Source organism: Pezoporus flaviventris, unplaced genomic scaffold (genome assembly GCF_033815535.1).
Source record: "Pezoporus flaviventris isolate CSIRO_AGI_PZ_B2104156 unplaced genomic scaffold, CSIRO_AGI_Pfla_v1 ptg000001l, whole genome shotgun sequence".
In the NCBI taxonomy this organism is placed as follows: domain Eukaryota; kingdom Metazoa; phylum Chordata; class Aves; order Psittaciformes; family Psittacidae; genus Pezoporus; species Pezoporus flaviventris.
Genome location: NW_026892549.1, coordinates 22,369,244 through 22,391,833, shown reverse-complemented (window position 1 = coordinate 22,391,833; position 22,590 = coordinate 22,369,244). Strand labels below are relative to the sequence as shown.

The following is a 22,590-nucleotide window of genomic DNA, read 5'->3' as shown; positions in this document are numbered from 1 at the left end:
CTGGGTCGTCTTTGTTGATTGGCTCTGCCCTTTGCAGCTGCAGCGCGTGTTCCTTCAGCATCCCCTTTAACGCCCGCCCCCGACGGCAGAGGGATGGAGGTGCCCTTTAGGGCCTCATAGCACCGCGGCCGGTTCCCGTTGTGCACGCTCCGCTGTTAGGGCGGTGCTGCGCATGCGCTACGTCGCAGCGGGCGCTACGTCGATCGCAGTTCGATGACGCGAGATCACCGCGCCGCCACCTCTGCCCTTCGCTGCCGATGAGGCGGTGCGCGTGGCCGCTGCTGCAGCTCCCCGCGCGCGCGGGGCTCGTGCTCCGCCATGGCGGGGCTGCCGCCGCCCGGCTGCGACCTGCCGCCGCCGCGTCCTCCTTTTCCTCCTCAGTCGGCGGGGACGGCAGCTCCCGGGCTCCCGACACCTCTCTCTTCGTGCCGGTGCCGTTGAAGCCTGTCGGTGACGGGGCCGAGGAGGACGTGGGCGCCGAGCTCACGCGGCCCCTCGACAAGGGTGAGTGTGGAGAGGCAGCTGCGAGGCGGGGACGCAGGCCTCGTCCCTCCGGGGCGCGCTGCCCCTATGACCCGCCTGCGGGGCTGGGTCCTAATGAGGGCGGAGGGGAACTGGCGGGCCCCGCCGGGCATCGTCTGACTTCTCCCCAGCCCGCCTGCCACTCCGTTCGGGTTGTTTCCTGGGGTTTTATTTCGAGAGGTCTTACCTTCTGGCTCCTTTGACCGGTGTAGCTGCCCGTGCCCGTGCAGATGAAAGTGGGATGAAAGCTGCCAGGTGAGGTAGTACGGCCGATAGCGAGGTTTTTACCAAGGCTCATTAGGTGTGCCCTGTGTTGGGGGGAAGAAAAATCCCGTTGGCCTAGATCCTTCACTCCTTTTTTCAGCGCAGTCAGAATAAAGGTACTTGGCGTGGGGGCAGGTGCCACTGCTAAACTGAAATCTTGTGGTGTTCCAAAACTGGAACTGTGTCTGAACTTAGAAATCATAGTTTTCTCAAACATTTAGTCAGTTGTTTCGTAGTTTTTTCAAGTACTGATGTAGCAGACAGAAGAGCAGTCTTTGTGAATGTGCCTAGATGAAAATTGGGCAAAGCATCCAGTATTTCTATTACTGGCCATCAGCGTTAGAAACTTAAGTTTAACTTCCAGTTAGAATAGTGCAGACCTGTTTGTGTATTCTTGGGTTTGCACATCTTATAGTATGAACAAGTGTATGTTAAGTGTATCGGTTAGGAAAGCTGTTTCAAGAACTATTCACTTTAGTGCCCTCTGTGTTATGAGAGCTCCTGAGTATGTCAGAATCAGAACAGGAGTTTGAACTTCAGTCTTGGAAGTAATGTCTTTCTCAATGCTTTGTTTCTGTTTTATCTGTCTGCTAGGTATGTGTTGTGTCATTTCGCTTGACATGTTTTTTGACGTTTAAGTGGAAAGAAGAAATTCTGTGGTTGGCCTTTAGATACTGTACACTGTACACTTCTTTTCTTTGTTATCTTTGCATGTGATTATACCTCAAGAACCACTGAGTTGTAACTGCTTTTCCAGCTTTGTCTTTTTTTTTTTTAGTTATAAACCATACATCCTGTGCATTCTTCATCCATGCTCAGTCTTCTGCAAGGTTTTATTTTATCTAGCTGTGCTAGCACACTATCTTTAAAGACTTCCTACATAAAAAACAAGTTCTTGATCCTTTTGATGTTTGCTGGTTCCAAACTGAGAGTGTAAATGGGAACTTTATTCTTCATTTGCTGTCAGAACATTTAATTAGGAGAACATATTATTTATGTATAGGAAGCATGAGAAAATGATCTTAATTTGTTCAGAGCCCTCAAGAAAAGAATACCTGGCCTTGACAGCTGAAAAATCCAGCTATGAGAAAAATTCTTGAATAGCTCTTATATAAAAAATCTATGTTGTTTTCAGACTTGTCTTTGAGTGTTGACTTATATTAGTAATGCATTCCTTGGGTGCCAGTAAGTATGAATGGTGGCATCTTACTCGTCTCTTACCTATTGTCTCGGACTGTGTTGGATTTCTTCAAAGGTACAACTAAAATGCCCTGGGAAAATAAGTATAGACTCTGTTTGGTCTCTGCTAAGTTGCTGAGAGACAACAGATTGGCTAAAATTATTTATGTTCCCGCAGGTAAAAATTAACTACTTCGAACGTCCTGAAGTTCTTTCATGTGAGACCAGCCAGGTGACCAGCATGGTGCTTGTCTGGCTTGCTGGCCTGTAGTGCTCTCTGCTGCTGTCAGTAATTTTGGCTTTTGAAACCCATCAATAATGTTAATGAGGAAACTGAATGAGATCTTCTTTAACAAATATCGTCCATTCTTTTTTTTTTGCAAAATAGTCTTACTCTGCTTCTCCCTCTTGGATTCTGACCGCACACAGTATTATGCATCTGGGTTTGTGTTTTTTATGGCTCGAATGAAGATGCTCTTTCAGATTTTGCTGTCAAACGCTGAACTAGATTCAATAAAGAAAATATTATATTTGCAGGCTTTCTGATTCCAGCCTGTGGAGAAACTTTGTTACTTGCAGTGCGCATAATTCTAGTGTGAATCATCTTGTTAGCTTGTACTTGCTGAAGTGAGACAGTGCTCATAGTTTTCATGCCAGTCAGACACTGTCAGTATAATAGAAGCCTTTTTAGAAGCTTGGAAAGCCTTTATAACAAACCTGCTGGTTAATGGCCTTTAGTGAAATTGTTTCATGGCTGCATCTGTTTTCTGGGATTTCATAGGAAGTGGGTCCTTATGGGTGGTGATATATGCTTTCAGTTCTGGTGTATCAAGTATGTTACAGTTAGAAGGAGCTTTGCTTTTGAGTTTTTTTTTTACATGAATTGTGGCAGAATATATCTTTCTGTAGCCTTCCATTGCTTTTACATTAGTAGTGTTTCTGATAGATTTGTGATGGTGATGTCTTCATTCTGAAAGGCTCAAATGCACAGTGTGATGGGAAACAACAGAACAATATGAAATTGCTGTATGATGGAACGATTTAAGATCTAAGTATGTGTTTGCTAAACCTCTTGTATGGTTGCCTTATTGAATAAGCCAGTTGTTGAGTGACTAGGTAAGACAAGAGCACATTATACCAAAATATCCAAGGAGCAGTTATTTAGAATCATAGAAGAGTTAGGGTTGGAAAGACCTTAAGATCATCTAGTTCTAACCCCTGTGCCATGGGCAGGGACACCACATGCTAAACCATGTCACCCAAGGCTCTGTCCAACCTGGCCTTGAACTCTGCCAGGGATGGAGCATTCTACTCTGCTTTTGTGAGACCTCACTTGGAGTATTGTGTGCAGTTCTGGTGTCCTCAACATAAAAAAGACATGGAACTGTTGGAACAAGTTCAGAGGAGGGCCATGACGATGATCAGGGGACTGGAGCACTTCCCTTATGAAGATAGGCTGAGAAAGTTGGGGCTGCTCAGCCTGGAGAAGAGAAGGCTGCATGGAGACCCCATAGCAGCCTTCCAGTATCTGAAGGGGGCTTATAAGGATGTTGGGGAGGGACTCTTCTTTAGGGACTGTAGTGATAGGACAAGGGGTAGTGGGGAAGGGGGGGGGGGGAAGTTTAGATTGGATATAAGGAGGAAGTTCTTTCCTGTTAGGGTGGTGAGGCACTGGAATGGGCTGCCCAGGGAAGCTGTGAATGCTCCATCCCTGGCAGTGTTGAAGGCCAGGTTGAACAGAGCCTTGAGTGACATGGTTTAGTGGGAGGTGTCCCTGCCCATGGCAGGGGGGTTGGAACTAGATGATCTTAAGGTCCTTTCCAACCCTAACTATTCTATGATTCACAACTTCCTTGGGCAACTGAGGAAGAAAAAAAAGAAGAAACTGTGATATTAAACTTAGAGGGTGAAAGGGAACAAGATGTCTGCTCACGCATGTAGTCTCAGAAGAAAGGGATGTAAAGAGCAATGAGAGAAGATATGGATGTTATAAAGGTAGGTGATCTGCTGTCAGTACAGAGAGAGAGAAGGATTGATACCTGACTTCATGATCTTCAGTACCAAGCCTGAATGTTGCCAAGTCAGTGGGCAACTCAAATTACGTCTAATTTGACTATGGGCCTTCTGGTATGGAGGTGATCCATTATCTGTTTTGAAATAAATGTAAACAAAAATCTACTGTGTGAAAGATCAACACTTTCTGATGTGGCTTCACAGAATCCTTGATTCGGTTGTTGATTTGGGGCCCAAATGCTCAGTTGTCATATTGAGTGTCACTTCTGTGGCTTTGATTGTCAGACCAGTGGACTGTGCTTACTGGTGAGGAATGTAAGCTAGGAAAGGTGAGGTATTGTCAGCAATTCATGCATCAGAACAGGAGGTGCTCAAACAAGTGGGTTATTTAGATGCACAGGGTCACTTGGACAGGACAGTAGAAGTCTAATAGTTCTAAAGGAGTTTAAGATACAGCAGTTCAGCTGCCTCAGTGGTAGCATACAGAAATGGACTGTTGTCATCTCAGATACAGGAAAATGAAGAGTCTTCCTGCAAATAGGGCTGAAATAACTAAACAAATCTGATGCTTTAGAGGCTAAATGCATAATTTCTGAACTTAATTGCGGAGTTAGGCCATCTTTTTACACAGAACCTTAATAAATGCTGCTGAGAAGTCAAAGTAATTGAGGACTAAGAGCTAGAATACTGTTCTAGAATGAGGAAATGGTAAAGAAAGGGAAATCTTAAAACAGAGGTGAATAGTACAAAAGGTAGTGGTAGGGGCAGGATAAAGATCTGAGTATGTACCCTGATAGTTAGCTTTTGCTGTAGAAATAGTACTACATGCAGTTAGATTAAGCTAATGTGGGCATGCCTCACTGGGCTGCAATGGCAGCTTTGTTTCATTTTGATATACCTTATTGTTAAGAGAAGTATTTGTGCTTAGGAAGGATCATGACCTTGGATGCTGTGGGCTGCGATGGTCCCAATGTCATGTTGTCTTGCATAGTAACAAATGTCCTAGCATTTACCTTTTCATCTTGTAAGGCCAGTAGGCTGTGAATTTATCTGTGTGGCTGATGTGTTAACTAACTTCTTATGGAAGCTCTGAAGAAAATTAGCCCTGTGCTTTTAGTGCAGTGTTTTCCAATCTGTCTTTGATTTTTAGGCCCTTAAACATTTTCTGATGAGGGTATGGATGTCTTGTAGTAAATGTAAGCCGGCTGACAATCTTGGAACCTTTGTAAACGTTTCAGACTGGGTGTTAATCCATTAATAGACTACCATAATCATGTATGGGGTATGGAATATAGCCACCCCTCTCATGCTTCTAGTTTTGCTTGCAGTTTAACTGCTGTATTCTTGTCATCTGCTGATTTTCATTATGCAAAGTTGGCTACCTGTGTTCTAGAGTATAGTTATTTAGAAAGAGAAGCAATCTTTCAATAATTTAAGTTTCATCTCATGGGAAGCTTTCCATGTCGTAGTAGAGATTTCAGAGTTACAAGTTAGCTGCAAAGAGCAGAGCTTAGCAGTGATGTGTTCAGTGACTTGTATTGACAAATCAGAGGTGTGCTACGTTATGTATCAGTCGTGGCATTTTATAATATAGGGTTTGTAGACTTGAGTTTTAAGAATAACATAAGTTTATGAGAAGGTGCTCATGATATTTGCTAGATTTTTGTGAATTTCTGATCTGCTATAGATGGAGAGGGGACGTATTTTTACCATTGTGATTTAACTAACATTGTGATTTAATGACCTAAATTCAAGAGTGTACGTTAGTAAAAACAGTTTTGTTGCAAGTCTGAAGGTGCCTTTTGGGGGAGGGAAAAGGTTTATTAATAATTTGTAGTAAGATATTTATACAAACAAAGCTGAGTGACATATATGAAGAAACTCTATTTTCTTTTCCCCTCCTTTATTTAACCTGAGAAATAGGAAGAATACTGCATCTCGTTTGCCTCATCTTTCTGGAGTATGTCTTGGAAACAGGGTGGAGGGAAGAAGATATTTTGAGATATTTAGTAAAACCTGTCACCAGTGGCTTAAGTAGATTTACTTTTCACATTAAAACCTGCTGTTTCCTGATAAGTGCCAATAAAAAGCAAACACCCCAAAACCTTACATGTTGGCTGCAGGTTCCTACCTTTGTGCTTTCCTATCAAGTACCAGGGAGAGCATGTCTCAAATACTGACCTCACCTTTGTGTCAGTTCTTACTCTGCTGCGGGTTAAGATTGTCCTTTCCCACAGGGGCTCAATCATTGATTGTGTTTAATTTAGGATAAATCATTTGAATCCCTCAGCATATCAAAGAATCCCTTTCTCCAGAGTAAGGAGACTATGAGCCATGATCTTTGTGCCAGGAGAATGTGATTTAATTTTGAGCAAACTAAAAAAAAAAAGTTACTCTTTTTCTACAGGTGAAGTTCTAAAAAACTTAAATAAGTTCTACAAAAGAAAAGAGATCCAAAGACTAGGAGCAGAAAATGGATTAGATGGTAAGAAAATGTTCTAAGATTTATTTTTTTTTTCAAATGTGTAATCTGTTTCTACTCAGATATGGTATTAGGTAGATCTGATCTGTTACGGGTCATAAACAGTGCTTGTTTAGGTTGTCTCTGTCACTTGGTTCAAACCAAGTGTTCAAATCTTTATATTTACTTTTAATATCTGATATTAAGTTGCAGGTTTTTAATACAATACAGTGTTTTGTTGGGTGTTTGTAAGTATGGTTTTGTGACTCCAGTCACATCCACTTTGTTCCTTTTTTTTCTCTCCCAGCTCGCCTGTTTCACCAAGCGTTTATAAGCTTTAGGAAGTATATCATGGAATCCAGTTTTGTGAGTGCTGATTTGCATATTATTCTCAATGATATATGCTGTGATGCAGGCAAGTATCTGGAGTGCTTGTAAAATTAAATGTACTTTTTTATTCTTGGTTTTGGCCTGTATGCCTACCTATGTACTGTGGATCCCTCTATTGGGCTATAAAAGAGGTTAAAAATCATTTCTTCCCCGTCAGAAGCATTTGTGCCTCTCTTATGGAGAGATCTATCTTTAAATCCTCTGAAGCGGAAACAAAGGAGGTAGAGGTCTTTGCTAGCAGCAGCCTGTTTTATAGCAACTTTTCTTCCCTGAAAGTACTGTTCCATTTATTCCTCTCTTAAAAATCCAGTTGTCACTAGGGGGCACTTTGGGAGCTTTCTCCTGGCCAGATAGCTTTAAGTACTTGGGAATACAGCTCTGATGTGCTCTGTTTCTCTGTAGCATTGATAGGAGTGAGTGTGAGTGTAGCATTGATAGGAGCTTAGCGCATCTTGTGTTGTAATCAACAACACTTAAGCGAGAGGTGATGCTAGCTGGTTACAGGGGAAACAGCTTTCTCCACAGTTAGAGTTGCAGTGTTTACTGTCTTAGGAAATGTGAAGTGTCTTTTTATATTAGTTGTGCATAAAGTCTTCCACATGATTTCCTCACTTCTGCCTCTCATTTACTTATATATGAGCATTGTTTATATATGCCTTAAAACTCACATACATAGAAGTGTAAAGGATTATGGCAAGTTTTGAAGTTTTTTAGTTTGAGTTTTGCTTGTCTAAAGATAATACTTGAAAATACTACAGTTTTTAAATTCTTTAAATTTTCACAGTAATTTTGATTGTGAAATGACTACTAATTCTCAATTAAAACCAAAAATGCACAAAAAACCCACTGCTTTTTTATGTGTATGTGTTTGATGACAGTTTTTTAGCTTGAGATAGTTCTTTGAAATTCTGTGAGATGTGGACAGTTTAGAAGTTCTGTGGACATGTAGGCTACTAGAGTGAATATACTGAATTTCATTTTTTTCTTCAAACTGTTGTATTTGTAGTACATTGCTTCGTGAGTCTGTGTACTCATGTTAGTTTATCTTTCTGCCATTGGGATAATTATTGAACACTGTAGGGAGCCAGAAGTTGAAAGAAGTATCTAAGTGTCTGGTGGAAGTAGTAGAATTTTTTTTTTTTGTAAAGTTTATTATGAAGATACGTACCTTCAGCCAAGCATACAACTTTCTTAAAAGGATTTGTCTTCTAGGTCACGTGGATGATCTGTTTCCTTTTTTCCTGAGGCATGCAAAGCAGATCTTTCCAATGCTGGACTGTATGGATGATCTACGCAAGATCAGTGATTTAAGATTGCCACCCAACTGGTCAGTGTGTTTAAGTGGTTGTAATGTTTTCTTTGTGTAACAGAATTTCATAGTCTGTGGACCTAAGCTTTTTGAAAGAGACCGCAGTAATGAAAATTATTTTGAACAGAGTGTATGAATTCCACTCTAAATCTTTGAAAGCATTGCATTGTTTAGAAGATGAATGCATAAGACTTAGTAACTTCATTATACTGTCTCTAAGAACTTGATCATTCTACTTTCAACACACTTTAAAAGTCTATTAATAAGTAAATTTTTAAGCTAATTTACAATTACCCCTGAATCAGTATCCAGAAAACCAGATTAAGCGTTCAACAAATCTGTTTTTTTGTGTATGTTATAGGTATCCAGATGCCAGAGCTATTCAGAGAAAGATAATATTCCATGCTGGTCCTACAAACAGTGGAAAAACTTACCATGCTATCCAGAGATTTTTGTCAGCAAAATCTGGAATATACTGCGGTCCACTAAAACTTCTGGCTCATGAGATCTTCCAAAAGAGTAATAATGCTGTCAGTATGTTATATTACTTACCTATATCCTTAGTACTGGAACAGTCTCATGAATGCATGTTTGTAAAGTACTGTAGTGCTTAAGCTAGTCCATGAAGTAATGTGCTTGCATGAGTGCCTTTGCTTTGCAGTAACAGCTCACGTGTACACCAGTTGTGCATTTCTGCTTTGTGCGTGCAGAATAGAACATCATTTCCCCAAATGGAACATCACTTTCCCCAAAACAGGCTGTGCAATCATCCCTGTGACCTGTCTTCATTTTCCTGTGTTTAGCCATGTTCTACTATTAGCTTTTGCAGTGTGGAAACCATGGCTTCTTTTGCCCATGACCTTTATTTTAGCTTGTAGGCAAGAAAAGATCCTTGCTTAACTCCCCTCAACCTTCTGCTTCAGTGTTGAAATATATTTCACTGAACCATCTAATAAAAACTTCTACAGATTCAGATGTGTTGAGTTGAAGAGCAATGACCTGTATCAGGTTCCTAGAAGCAGTTTTGATTAGTGCTTTTTTTTTATTGCTTCCAGCATCCTTTTGAAGGCTCCTCATCGGTGTGTTTCTGGCTACACAGAATCACACCAGTTCTCCAGCATTATAGTAACACCTCACATGTTAATGCAGCATTGTGTATATGTACAGTAGTGTTTACCACATGATCTTATAATTTCTCTTTTTCTGACAAGTCTGTGATTTAGAGCTTGTAATTCCAATTATTCATTTATCAAAGCAACATGTAGGAAAGATTGGCTTGTCCTAGGAGATGTCTGTAACAAGTATCTTGTAGAGACTGTGGATACCGTGCAGTGATGTTCTTGGTTAGCAGAGTTACTGCACTTTTTTCCCATATGTTTAGTGTGTGCAAGGACTTTTCACTTGGCAGCTCGTGGATCATACGTAGCCCTTGAGGCTTAAACAGGGCTTCCTGCATGCCTTTGCAGGTGGCTGTAAATATGAAAAAAATAGTCATCTGCCTGAGATTCAGCAAGTGTAGAGCTGACAGAGGATAGTGGCCCCTGCTGTCTCTCACAGCTAGTCTTCATGAACTCTTGCTGTGTGAGTATAAGGCAGTAGGTGAGACATCCAACAGGGCAATCACCAGATGAACTGGAGGAGGTTGGAGCTTGTAAGGCTCCTTCACTACTGGACAACGCTTTATGAGCCCCTTGTACTACAGCTCTTCTGACAGTTCTTTTGTTGCAGATGTGACAGCTCTGAAATGCTCAGAGGAGATGCAGCATCCTGCAGGAGTAGGGGAGGGCATCTAATTACAGACACTGCCTCTTCATTATACCCTTCAGCCTGATAGGACTTAAATACAGGGCACAAGTCTGAAAAGGCTGAGTTGTTGTTTTCTGGATAGTATCCACTGTACTGTCTTTGAAGCTACTCTAAGAAACTATTTTTTTTTCCCCTTTGGAATGGGGATTTTGTTGTATTACAGAAACTTAACACGAGTTTTCTGAATCCCTTTAGAATGTGCCATGTGACTTGGTGACAGGAGAAGAACGCGTGTATGCCAATGAAGATGCCAGACAAGCTCCTCATATTGCTTGTACCATTGAAATGTGCAGCACTAATACACCTTGTATGTATACAGAATTGTTTCAGTCATATCTGTGATATCTTCATGTGTGCTATTGCCTAGACTCTGAGGTAGTTGAGCTATTCTTTTTTGTTCTTATTTGAACAATTTCTAAACTCTGTTACAGGAGTTAGAACAGTGATCATCTTAGAATAGCTTTTTGGTGGTAGAGGATTAACTTGATTTGATCAACGTTTTTTAGAAAGCCTTTTAAGTTCCGTCCTGTGTTGATTTGCTGTTCTAGATGCTCTTCCTTGGTGCATGATATTTTTCTTTTTTGTTTTAAGATGAAGTTGCTGTGATTGATGAAATTCAGATGATCAGAGATCCTGCCAGAGGGTGGGCTTGGACAAGAGCCCTTCTAGGTAATCTTGTTTGTGTTGACAACAAGCTAGTTTAGCGTGGCTTAAATGGCACATTAAATTAAGCTTAGCAGTCAAAATATTTGTAAGTGGTTACAATATGGTGTGCAAAATGAAACTATTTTTTCTTATGTCTTCTCACAGCAGGATAGAGAGATATTCTACCTCAAAAGATTTGTCTGTATGCAACAAGTTGCCTGTCATGTTTTATTTAATGAATTTTTTTTTTTTTAAGATTCTATTCCCTAAGTTATGCAGATGCCTCTTTTAGTTTTACTTCCTTGGGTAATACGGACTCTTTGTGTTGTTACACTCTATTGTCCTTTTACATTGATTATTTTCTAAAGGTTTGCTTTTTATTGTTCAGTTAAAACAATACAGTTGTTGAGAGATTTTGTTATGAAGAGGTACTGTTAAATGTATGGCAACATGAAAAACATTAAATATAGTGTTAGTCTAAAGTAATCATTTATAGAGCTGCATTGGTCTGTTAAATTCTTAGAAGAATGCTTCTTTTTATAAATTTAGAATTTGTCAAGAGGAATTTTTGAAACTCATTTTTCCTTAGATTTTGAGCAAAAGTCTGGAGTCTGACTTCTCCCCCTTACTTCCCTCCACTGCTCGTAGTGCTAAGTTCAACAGCATGATCTATCACACTTCCTGTACCTCCTTTTTTATTATCTTTTCGGTTCTGACTGCATTTGGGTTGTATTCATAATTTTAGGAGGTCATGCAGAAACCAAAGCTCTTATGTTCTGCTGTGGTTTGGGAGTTAGTAAAACATTAGTAGTAAATAAAACATTTTCAAAGATTTGCTCCATTTGTTCAGTGATTGAGTGTACCTCTTGTTTTGGCTGAGAGGGTGCAACAAGGTATTAGCTACTCTGATTATCATACTAATGGATTTCCAAACAACACTTGCTGATACGAGATCAAAAGCAGCTCTAAGCAGTGTATAGTGGGAGAGGCATTAGATACTGATCAGGGTCTTGAAGGAAGCGAAGTGCAGTCCTCACTGACATGTTTAGCAAACAAAATGTAATTTTGGTTAACTTAAAAATCAGCTGAAGCTACTGTAGTCTATAAATACATAACATTTTGCATTTTATTTCATTGAATCTTGTTTAGGGCTCTGTGCAGAAGAAATCCACGTTTGTGGAGAAGCTGCTGCTATTGACTTGGTGACAGAGCTCATGTACACTACAGGGGAGGAAGTTGAAGTAAGTTTTTTAATTCTGTCAAATTATGGACAGAACATCAGGTTCTCCTTGCTGGAAAACTGGCAAAAATTAGGGACTTCGGGGAGTAGCACTGATCACATTTATTCTTGCAGGACTTCTTGTTAAAATGTTTCTCAATTCCTGTAAGCTAAAGGAGATGTTGCAAAGTGGTTTGGTGGGTTTTATTTTTTTTTTAATAGTGGTATAGCTTTGCTTAGACAAAGGGAATGCTACAGCTATTCAGGGATGGTCTTTACAGTTCTGTTCCCCCTGAAGGGCACAGTGCTCTTAAGTTTACTGAGGTTACTGGATCTGTTGGTATTTATTCTCCATATGACAAGGAAAGCAGTTAAAAGCACTAACATCTCCAGAACAGTGATTGAAAGGTATCTGAAACCCAACTTTACTGTCATAAATATAATTTTTTTGGAGGGGCAAGTTTCCTTTGTGAAGAGTATTTAAAAACATAAAATTTGGTCCTGAGTCCAGCCTATATGATTTCGTGGTGAACTAGCAGTAGTGTGTGGTTCTAGCAGTTCTGTGTGTGGTGGAGTGTGTGAAAGAGGACCAGTTACAGCATTCAGATGATTTGAGTGAAAACAAACTCTCATTTCTTTATAGAATTGATACATAGTCTGTACATTTCTTTTCTTGAATCTACTTTACCTGCAAAAATATACAGTTCTTCTGTGTCTTTAAAAGACTGTATAGTTCTCAGTTTGGGAAGTGCTGCAAGATAGTAAGTGTGTAAGGTGTATGTCACATTCTCCCCAGTAATTATCCCTTCAGAACTGTGTGAGATCCCTCAGTGTTTCAATCAACTTTAATAGTAACCATGCTGGCTGATATTCCATGGGAAGTTTTAATTTAAAAATTTATTATCTTTGACAATTCCTCTGTTTCTAGGTGCGAAACTACGAGAGACTCACTCCTCTCACTGTGCTGGATTATGCCTTAGAATCTTTAGATAACCTCCGCCCTGGAGACTGCATTGTCTGTTTCAGTAAGAATGACATTTATTCTATCAGTCGACAGATTGAAGCCAGAGGATTAGAATGTGCTGTCATATATGGCAGTCTACCACCAGGTGAGACTTTTCCTTTTGCTTTTAAGGAAATGTTCTGCTTCTTGCTCTTTCTTAGAAAAACTTTTAAAATGAAGCAGTACAGGTTTTCGTAGTTTTGTATCTATATTGTTAGAGAAAGTAATCAACTTTCATTGATTGATGTTTTAATCTTGGGATTAGACCTTTATTATGTTCTTAATAGACCTCATTAAATGAGGTCTGTCCACAGTTCTAGGAATTATTTAAATCCCTCCTGCCCCCTTCCACCAACAATAGCCAAATACCAACCAAATGCCAATTTTTTTGTTTGGTGGTGTTTTTTTTTTGGTTTGGCTTGGTTTGTTTGGTGGTTTTGTTTGTTTGTTTGTGTTTTCCCTAAAGGCATTTGGCTTAGTAATACATAATCACTGTTTTATAAGAAGAGTTTTGTATGTGAACTGTTCCGTAATTTTTTTAGGAACAAAACTTGAACAGGCAAAGAAGTTCAACGATCCTGATGATCCATGCAAAATTTTAGTTGCTACAGATGCAATTGGAATGGGACTCAATTTGTAAGTATTTGGAACAGGTCATGGTATGGTTTTGTGGCAGATTTTTTGTATGTAGCTGTTGGTTTTGGGTTATTTTGGGGTGTGATACCTGCATGAATTCCTTCACTTATTTCTCCTCAGTTTGGCTAATTTGGCTAAATAGCTGCTATGTCTAGGTAACACAGTATCTGCATTTTAATTCTGAAGGAGTGATCAATTTGATGAGGTAGAACTAAGCTTTAATTTTAAAACTGATTCTAAAAATTAAATGGCTCACTTGGCCTAATTCTGTGGGAAAGCAGGCACTGTTAAGATCCTTTCAATTCACTGGAGTAAGATGTGCGCAGTTGTCAGTGTCAGTCTCTTGCATTTCTGAAATATAGAGCAAGTTCAGTCCAGTTTCAGATGTATTTTGGTGCTGAAGGTGATGCAATCACATTTCTATAAACTACTAAGGCAGATGATGGTGAACGGATTGAGACCTTACTAGAACATGGTTGATGTGTGTAGGGATGATGATTCTTCTGCAACTAACCAAACTAACCAGTAGTCTTACACTGCCCTTTTGAATATGCTGTGTCTGTAAGTAGTATTTGTAATCTTTTAATTTATAGAGGGGAAAAAAAGCTAAAAAACAACCAAATAAAAAGGCTTTCATGCTTCTGTCATAGGTTAAAATGATTTCCAAAGGAGGATTTCTCTTTGTCTTTATTCAAATATTTCAGGTGTATAAGAAGAATAATTTTTAACTCCATAGTAAAGCCAACTATCAATGAGAAGGGAGAAAAGGAAATAGACTCCATTACAACCTCGCAGGCTCTACAAATTGCAGGCAGAGCTGGACGTTACGGCTCATCCTTCAAACAAGGAGAAGTCACTACAATGCATCGTGATGACCTCATACAGCTGAAGGAAATTTTGAGTGAGCCTGTGCGCCCTGTGAAGGTGAGAGGCTCAGTACCTGATTTCTGCATACATGCGCTGAAGCTGTTTTACTGTGTTCTGATCCCAAATTATTTTTCCTTGTGTCTGTTTACAGGTTAGTTATAAAAATGGGTTGTGTCATGCCCAATGGCTTTTTTGACTTTGTCCCATTTGGAGGCTTGCAATATTTCATTTATATTGATGCTGCTCTTTCAAGAACTAAAAGCTCAAACACATGCTCATGTTCTGCATAAGTATGCTAAATAAAGTGGATTCTAGGGTGGTTTGGTTTCTTGCATTTTGTCTTTCTAGATTTTGTTTCTGATGCACTGAGTTAAGAATAATATTGAGAATTAATGGAATTTTTTTCTTTGTTTTCCCTTTAGGCAGCTGGCCTACATCCTACTCCTGAGCAGATAGAAATGTTTGCTTATCATCTCCCTGATGCCACTCTATCCAACCTAATTGTAAGAATGATCAAAATATTAGCTTCTGCTTTAAAAATTAAGCATTACTTTTGGTCAGTGCTCTTTGTTCAAACATGTACTTTGGGAACCTAACAGACAGCCTTGTGTATATCTTTTATCAATTGGATTCTTCTCTCTACCATAGTGACTGCAAATATGTTTAGAATGCTTAACTTTTCTTTGTTAAACTTAAAAGCTGTTGAAGTGTGTAAATAGGTTCACAGATGTTGAAGAGTATGCAACAACCTTTTCATTTCACCTGTTCTGTATTTTAAGTGTAGACTTTCTGGTCAGAGGCTGAAAATAATACAAATTGAAATTTTGATAAATTCCTGCGAAACTGGACTGGTTATGTCAGGTTTCTGTACATCTGAGAGCTACCAGAGTCTTTTTATTCTTGGTTCTGTGGACTTTATGGTAAAACAGTGTCTCCTTAACTTCGAGAAAATGGATTTTTTGGAATCTACTTGATCTCATCATTAGCTGAATAATAGAATTTTTGGAAGTGCCTAAACCTTTTAAAGTAGAAATTAAGCTTACGATGCTGTATTTAAAAAACACTATCATGGTTTTTAGTACACTGAGAAATTCTTAGCAGCTTTCATGGATTTAAATGTGTATTATTGTTCTCTGTTGATGTGCTGTTACATAGCAAAGTGTACAATTTCTAACCTTGAGGTAAAAGATTGTACTTGGAGACTTCCTGGAAAACTTAGGCTGGTAGGGTAACAGCACATCTTTAAAATTCTGTGATTGAGAATTTTGGGACTAGCATAGAAGTATTAAGATAAAACTTCCATGTTGTTATTGATCTTTTAAGCATTTGGTCACAATGCTTCTTTAAAGATCTTTTAAAAAGTATTTCAAAGATTTACACTAGAGAAATAATTTTAGGGGTGCATAAAAATTCCCCCTGCAACGTGCAGTTGGCATCTCCTTTTTCTCCAAACCTTGGATATGTTTCAGGTATTCTTTGAACTCTTCTGTTGCAATACTATATTTATCTTTCTTCCTAAGATATTGCTGGCATTGGGCTAAAAATACCTCAATTATTGAATTTTATGCTGTAAAATTAGCTTTTTGGGTCGTGCTAAGTGACAAACCTGTAATGAGTTCTAAACATAGGGCTGGTTCCTGTGATGGTGTTCTTTGTAACTAAAATGTACACTTCCAGAACACTGTATTTGCTACTTGGGAGATGACTTGAAAATGCTTAAATAAAGCATAGTGTGTTATGTCTTCTCTGATCCTGTGTTAGAGAATTTACAAAAGTCCTGTTAAGAGCAGAAGGAACTCCCTGTCCTCTTTTTTATTACCATGATCAAATCTGGTATTTTTAACTGTTCTTTCAGTATAACTAGAATTTAACAGCTCTTTCCTGTGATAACATTCTCTTCATTTGGTTATATTTTCACAGGATATTTTTGTGAGTCTCTCACAAGTCGATGGGCTTTACTTCGTCTGCAATATTGATGACTTTAAATTTCTAGCAGATATGATTCAGCACATTCCACTAAATTTGCGATCACGATATGTCTTCTGCACTGCACCCTTGAATAGGAAAGAGCCTTTTGTGTGTACCACATTGTTGAAGGTCAGTTACTTATTTTCTCAAAAAATGCGGTATTTATATTGGAGCAAGCAGGTTTTGGTGCACTGAGACTATATCTAGCTGCTATAGTGATTACGGGTTTTATCATTAGACCATTTGAGAGCATTCTTGAAGTGCTCACAGGTAGTGATATAAAATAGCTGGAGATAATTCTTTTCAATTGTATTCTTCACCATTTTTGTTGGCCAAATCTTTTAACTTCTGAGAACTGATTTTCATTTTGTGATATAAATTAAAGTTTGGATGGCTTTTCTGCTGTTTGCCTCAGAGAATCCTACTGCTTGCCTTGCCGGTGATCTATGAACGGGGAGAGATCAGTATTGTGTGACGTAGCTACTTGTGCACCATTAAGCTTTGCACTGTATCGTGTCTAAAAGTAGTCCTTAAAAACCAAGATGCTGCTGCTTCAAGGTGTTAGCTTGTCAGCGGAAGAATGTGGCGTTTTGTGATTGCTGATGTTAGAATACAGTTACATAGAATTAAACCCCCCAGAAAATACAGAGCTTAAGTTGCTCTCAGAATTACTTCATTTCACCTTTCAGGCCTGGATGAACTGTTTTCCACTGTGCCTCTGGTGTGATTGTTTTGAGGAATTTGTAGTCAGCTGCTGTCAATTTTTCGGGATTAATAGTTTTGCTTGGGTCTGTAACTTTGTTAGTATCACCTTTGTCCCCTTTAGAGACTGTATTAAACTTTTTTGTTAAAATAGCGAAAAAATGAAACTGATGTGGTGCCCTAGTGTCACAGATATTAGACCTGTGCTTTTCAGAAATGGCTAATAATGTTCTTTAAAAATTGAGTGATTTAAAGATTTGTGGGAAATAAAAGTGCCTTATCAAGATAATTTTGAGCATTCAGATCCCAGGTAATGAAGGTACAGAGGGGCATAATGTGATGTCTGAGGGAGGCAGGCCGTTGTGAATGCCTGTGTGAATTTAAGCCCCATTCCTTGGCAGAAAAAAAAAACCCCACCCTTCTGGCATTAGCCAGTGAGGAAGTGGTTATTCCAAGTCATCAACACTCCTGAAAATTATAAATATAGATCTTACTTGTCTTGTTAATCTCTTGGTAAAAGAGCTGAGATGTCTGGATTTCAGAAGGGTTGATTTCTAGTGCAGATTAATTGGTTTGAGTTACGAATAGTGTGTTTCCTAAGTCAGGGAACAACACATTTAACATTTTCTCAATCTTGGAGATTCTGAAACGAGATAATTAAAGCAACAGGAGCAAGAGAATCAAAAAAACTAAGAGTTCCATCTGCTTCGCTAGATGAAATCATATTATCTTAAGTGTTATGCTTTTCTGAATAGCTCTATACATTTGTTGCTTAACTATGGGCATGGCCCATGGACAGACTGTGTTAATGAGGCCCTGGGAAGGAAGAGGTGACTCCTGTGTTGAGTAATTAAGTGAAAGAATGTGTGGCATTTGGACTGTGTGAAACTAAGGAGGCATTTTCTGGAGCATTCTATGTACACAGACTCAAGGGAATTTAACTCATTTGGGATTTCTTCCTTCATTACTAACAGAGGACTTAAAAAAAAATCTGCTTGTTTTTCAGTTTGCAAGGCAGTTCAGTAGGAATGAGCCTCTGACATTTGACTGGCTCTGTCAGCACACCAAATGGCCATTAGCTGCTCCGAAGAACATCAAAGAGCTTGTACACCTTGAGGCTGTTCATGATGTTTTTGACCTCTATCTGTGGTTAAGGTATTGTTCTTGTGCTTGAAAATTATTTTTTTTTTTTCCTAATACTTACAACTACAATCCTAGAAAAGCAGTGTCTTTGAGTCTGTGTGTACGTGCTGCATTGTGGCCTCCTTTGACCCTTTAGAGAATCTTGACAAATGCAAATATAGCTATGTTGTGGGAGCAAGTCATGGGTTCTGCAGAGAAATTTGTGACTGACAGAAAGTTAGAAACAAAGTGATCCTGGACTAGAGCAGCTGAAATACCACTTAAAATACAGTGGCCTTGCCATGCAACATGTAAAAATTAGATATTTTCTTTTTTTACCGTTCATAGAAGGTATCTTATTTTTGTCCCAGTCTGCAGTCCTTGAATCCTGTGTTGTTTTGCTTCTCTTCAGTTACCGTTTCATGGATATGTTTCCTGATGCTGTCCTTGTGAGGGATATACAGAAAAAACTGGATGACGTTATACAAGTTGGTGTCAGCAACATCACAAAGCTGATCCGAGCTTCACAATCTGCAGCTGCTCCTGGCACAGTGGAAGTTGTGTCAGAAGACTTTCCTCTTTCAAGGACAAAGAGGGATACCAGGGTGGTTTCAGACCGTCATAGTGCAAGATCCACAGAGGCACTCTCTATTGCAGTGGACGTGCCAGGAGAAAGAAGAGCAAAGAACTTGAAAGCCTATCGGCCTTCAACAAGGCAGGAGGATCTGAAAAGCTATGGACGTGGATCTCTTGCCAACAGATTGCTGCGTGAAGGACTTCTAACACAAGAAATGCTCAGACAGCTGGAGAGTGAGTGGCAGGATCAGCACAGGAATGGTAGATATGGCATTGGTTCAAAAAGAAATGATCAGAATAGTTCAAAGGAAATGGAGAAAGAGAAAAAATAGAACCATGTCCTAATTCTGTTTAGGTTTTATTAATAAAATAAACTACTATTTTAATATCTTCTTTGGCATTTCATGTTTACACTGCTGCAGCTCCTTTATGCTTTCATTTGTCCTGTGACCAGATATGTGAAGCAGTCAGAGAAATGGACTCTTAAAAGCTCAGAGGCCATACGTTTGCATTTAGCAGTCAACTGTACACTTTTTCAATCATGGAATTCAGCAAAAGTGTATGATCTGCTGCTGTGTGAAAATTTGAACTTGATGTCTTCTTGCAAGATATCCTCACATCGTTAATAAATGTCACCTATTTCACTAGTAATGAATTAGGTACTCATTCCATCCCTTCCCAAAGGGCAGAGTTTAACAGATAACAAACAAGTAATGAACAACGAGGCAGGAAATTGGTTCATAATGGTGATAGGAGTCATGTGCCTCTAACCTTTGTGTATGTGAAAATGCGGAAGCATTTGTGTTAATGCGGTGGAGAAAGATAAAATTCTGGACTCAGGAATTTTTGAGTAAATTCCAATTCTGTCATCTGAGGGGTGATTACTGAAACAAAGTAAAATCTATCCTTGCTCTTTAAATTGTATTCTTTCTTCTAGGAAGAGCTCATCATGCTGATTCAGACAAAGTTTTGAGGGAGAAAGAAGAGAAAAAAAAAATTGAATTATGATTTTTTGGGAGAAGGGAGAAGATGTTAGAAACATAGGTATAATTTTAGTTACTTTTGAGAAATTCGGATGTCTGTTTCTCCTTGACTTTTCTAGTTCTATTTAATACAAATTATTTTCTGTGGCATTTCATAATTGTTTTATTTGCTTCACATGCCAGTTTGTGATACCTGAATTTTGAGAGGGTACATACAATATTTTATGGAAGTTCACATAACGGCATATAGTTTAAGTAGCAATTGTGAGTTGATATTTGTGCCAGTAGTATTTCCACATACCTAGTTTATCATGGCTATCATAAATTGGGAAAGTTAGGTGCTTACTGCCTGGAGAAAGGTTTAATTTGCTGGAACTAGATTTTTGGGAAAAGGACTTTTTTTTTTTTTTTTTTTTCTGATGCAGCATCACTGAATAATGTTTAGGTGCACCACCCGGCTATGGCTCTTTCATACATGTGCAGATGCTCTGTCATTTGTTTTCAAAGTGTGAGCAGCTTTAAGATATGCTTTTGAGCCCCTGGTAGGGATACTGGAGAGTGGAAAGAATCAGAAGTGGGTTTCAGCATTAGGATGTGTTGCTTGGGCTGCCTGAGAATAATGCTGCAGCAACTGTATTTCTGGGGTTGGCTATATGCAAGTCTGCAGATACTGCTTGCCTTAATGCTGGGATGCTTGTAAAAGCCAGGTTGAATTTCATTGTATCAAATACCTGACATTCTAAAATGATCAGCCACATATTTTTGCAGGTTGAAAGTTTGCTCTGAATGCCCTTTGTTTCCTCCTAGTATCAATCCTTTAAGCTGCTGTTTGGAAACAAGTCTGCAGCAGTTTGAATAATGTTTTAACAGCTGATTTCAGTGTATTTCATGAACTGTATCCCCATTAAAAGCAGGCAATGCTTAAATGTTTCTAGTCCACATGATCTCCTGCTCATTTTAGTATCGCACTGGTGTGGAGGGAGGGTTTTAGGTCTTTCCCCTGCAAAGCCTCAGCTTGCTTTCCTCCCCAAAGAAAAATCTAGCAGCTGTGTGTGTGGCAGTGGCAATGTGAGTATCGTGAATTTCCTGCTTTGTGGATAAGTAATTCTGCTTTGCTTTCTCAGGGTCCTGACAGTCTCTGCTTAAGAGCAACGTGACTTGCTCAGAATGTGAGCTTGCATTTGATGTTCAAATAGCTTGTGTGATACGGATTATGTGATTCAGTGGTATCAGTTGCCTCCTTGTGTCCTTTGCACTTGACAGTCTCAATTTGGGAAGCTGTAGTTGCTCAAGCCTGCAGACTGGTTTTAAAGGCTTGCGTTTGCCAATTTACCTCTTGGACTGTAAACTCCTTGCTGAATCTGCAAAACCACTATTCAAAACCACAGTTGTACAAGTACAACTCCTCTGTTTTCTCTCCCTCAGTGCATGTGGGGTTGGGTTGCAGGAGGCCTACACTGCTACTGTGCTTTGCTTCTAGTCTGTTTTGATAAATTTATCCTTTAATTGTATGCTGAATTGCATCCTAGTGTATATTTTTGGGCAAGGAAAGAGTGACTGCGACTTCGGGGTATAAGCCAGCCTTGAGTTTCAACAGCAAGCCTTGCAATAAGGAAGCTAAATGACTATAAGCATTCTTTTTAGTATTTTGCTGAGATTAGCACTTGGCTTAACTCATTGCTTGTTTCCATAGTGACTCCATAGTAACTGTTTTAAGAGCTCTGAAGTTTATTCAGGCGTTCACAGGCTGACTTTTTATGAGTTTTCTTCTGAGCTAATGGTGTGGCTGTCATTCACTCCCGTTAGGATGACTGCCAAATTGGTCCATATGGTACAATCTGGACTGGTGTGGTGCAAAGCTATGCCAGCTGCACATTTTTAACATGCCCTGTGCAAGCAAGCCCCTGGGAGAGGATTGAGTGGCCTCTTGCTCTTCTTCATGGGGCTGTGCCAAAACCTTTTCTTTCTAAACATCAGCAACAGTGTTCACTTGATTTGGGAATCACATTTCCAAAACTGTTTATTTCAGGTATTCAGATTCCAGATTAATTTCAGGCATTCAAGTTACAGATGTTTAGAAGTTTTTTGGTTTCACAATTACATTTTCTGTGTGTTTATTTGCTATGCATCATATGTAAAATGCTGATTATAACAGCACTACTCGGTAAAAGCTTTATTTCTCTTAAGCCAATGTTTTCTTTTCTGTCTGTACTGTCTCCATCTCACATAGTGTCTGTCCTTGGAGTGAATTTTCCAGTCAGTTCCCTCAGGTCTTCTGCCTTCTTTTGCAGCCTGATGTTGCCCAAGGAGAGACATAGGCAGGGCAAATGTGGGGCCCCCCTTCTGTTCTCAGTTTTGATGAATTTGTGGGAATATAATGGGGAAAAAAGCTACTGCTATTGGGATGGGTTCGTTGATTCTTGTTCCAAGATCACAGATTTGTTGGTCTTGGAAATATAAGCTATAATACAGACAAATTTCTCTTAATTATTCACCTGTAGCCTTATCTGTCCACTCTCTCCTTGTAAACCTGGGTGCCATACCCAGCAACCAGGGTTGCCACTGCCTCTGATACCTCACCAAAGATAGATGCAGTAAAATGCTTATTAATATGGTACCTTTTTCTGAAGGAATCTGGTGCATGTTTAGCTGATACACTCAGGCGTTTATCTGAATTACCCATTGTAGCTGTGAGCTCCTTTCGTTGCAGGCCTTTGACTGCAAGACTGTTACAGAGGCACGTGAGCACCAGCTTCTTCACAATTCTCCATGGGACACAGTTTGGAGGGAGAACTGCAGGACAAGAAAGTAGGGAGAGGGTTACTGTAACTTTGAAGTCTTATTGGCCTTGGCGAAGGGGGGGGGGGGTGACTAACTTTTACTGGGTGCAGCTCTAACAAAGGGAAAAAAACAACATTGCATCAA

The 22,590-nt window shown here is 39.4% G+C and overlaps 1 protein-coding gene across 3 annotated transcripts; it reads left to right on the top strand.

The window, feature by feature from the left end:
- The first annotated feature begins 238 nt into the window (after positions 1–238).
- On the top strand, positions 239–19,333 carry SUPV3L1 (Suv3 like RNA helicase). Of its 3 annotated transcripts, XM_061448126.1 has the most exons (15): positions 239–504; positions 6,386–6,463; positions 6,747–6,854; positions 8,042–8,156; positions 8,500–8,668; positions 10,140–10,251; positions 10,536–10,613; positions 11,739–11,830; positions 12,737–12,917; positions 13,354–13,447; positions 14,152–14,371; positions 14,737–14,817; positions 16,235–16,411; positions 17,991–18,139; positions 18,519–19,333. In XM_061448126.1, exons 1-15 carry the CDS (start codon positions 258–260, stop codon positions 19,012–19,014), a joined length of 2,397 nt encoding a protein of 798 aa, XP_061304110.1. In that variant the 5' UTR covers positions 239–257; the 3' UTR covers positions 19,015–19,333. The 3 variants fall into 3 exon arrangements, with proteins under 3 accessions (XP_061304110.1, XP_061304120.1, XP_061304127.1); XM_061448136.1 differs by lacking the exons at positions 239–504; positions 6,386–6,463 and having other exon boundaries at positions 6,753–6,805; XM_061448143.1 differs by lacking the exons at positions 239–504; positions 6,386–6,463; positions 6,747–6,854; positions 8,042–8,156; positions 8,500–8,668 and adding an exon at positions 8,712–9,719.
- The last annotated feature ends 3,257 nt before the right edge of the window (positions 19,334–22,590 follow it).

Coding starts and splice junctions, on each gene's coding strand:
- SUPV3L1 (XM_061448126.1), top strand. CDS start 258: ATGAGGCGGTGCGCGTGGCCGCTGCTGCAGCTCCCCGCGCGCGCGGGG. Junction 6,464..6,746: donor AGCAGAAAATGGATTAGATG/GTAAGAAAATGT, acceptor TTTCTCTCCCAG/CTCGCCTGTTTCACCAAGCG. Junction 8,669..10,139: donor TCCAAAAGAGTAATAATGCT/GTCAGTATGTTA, acceptor GAATCCCTTTAG/AATGTGCCATGTGACTTGGT.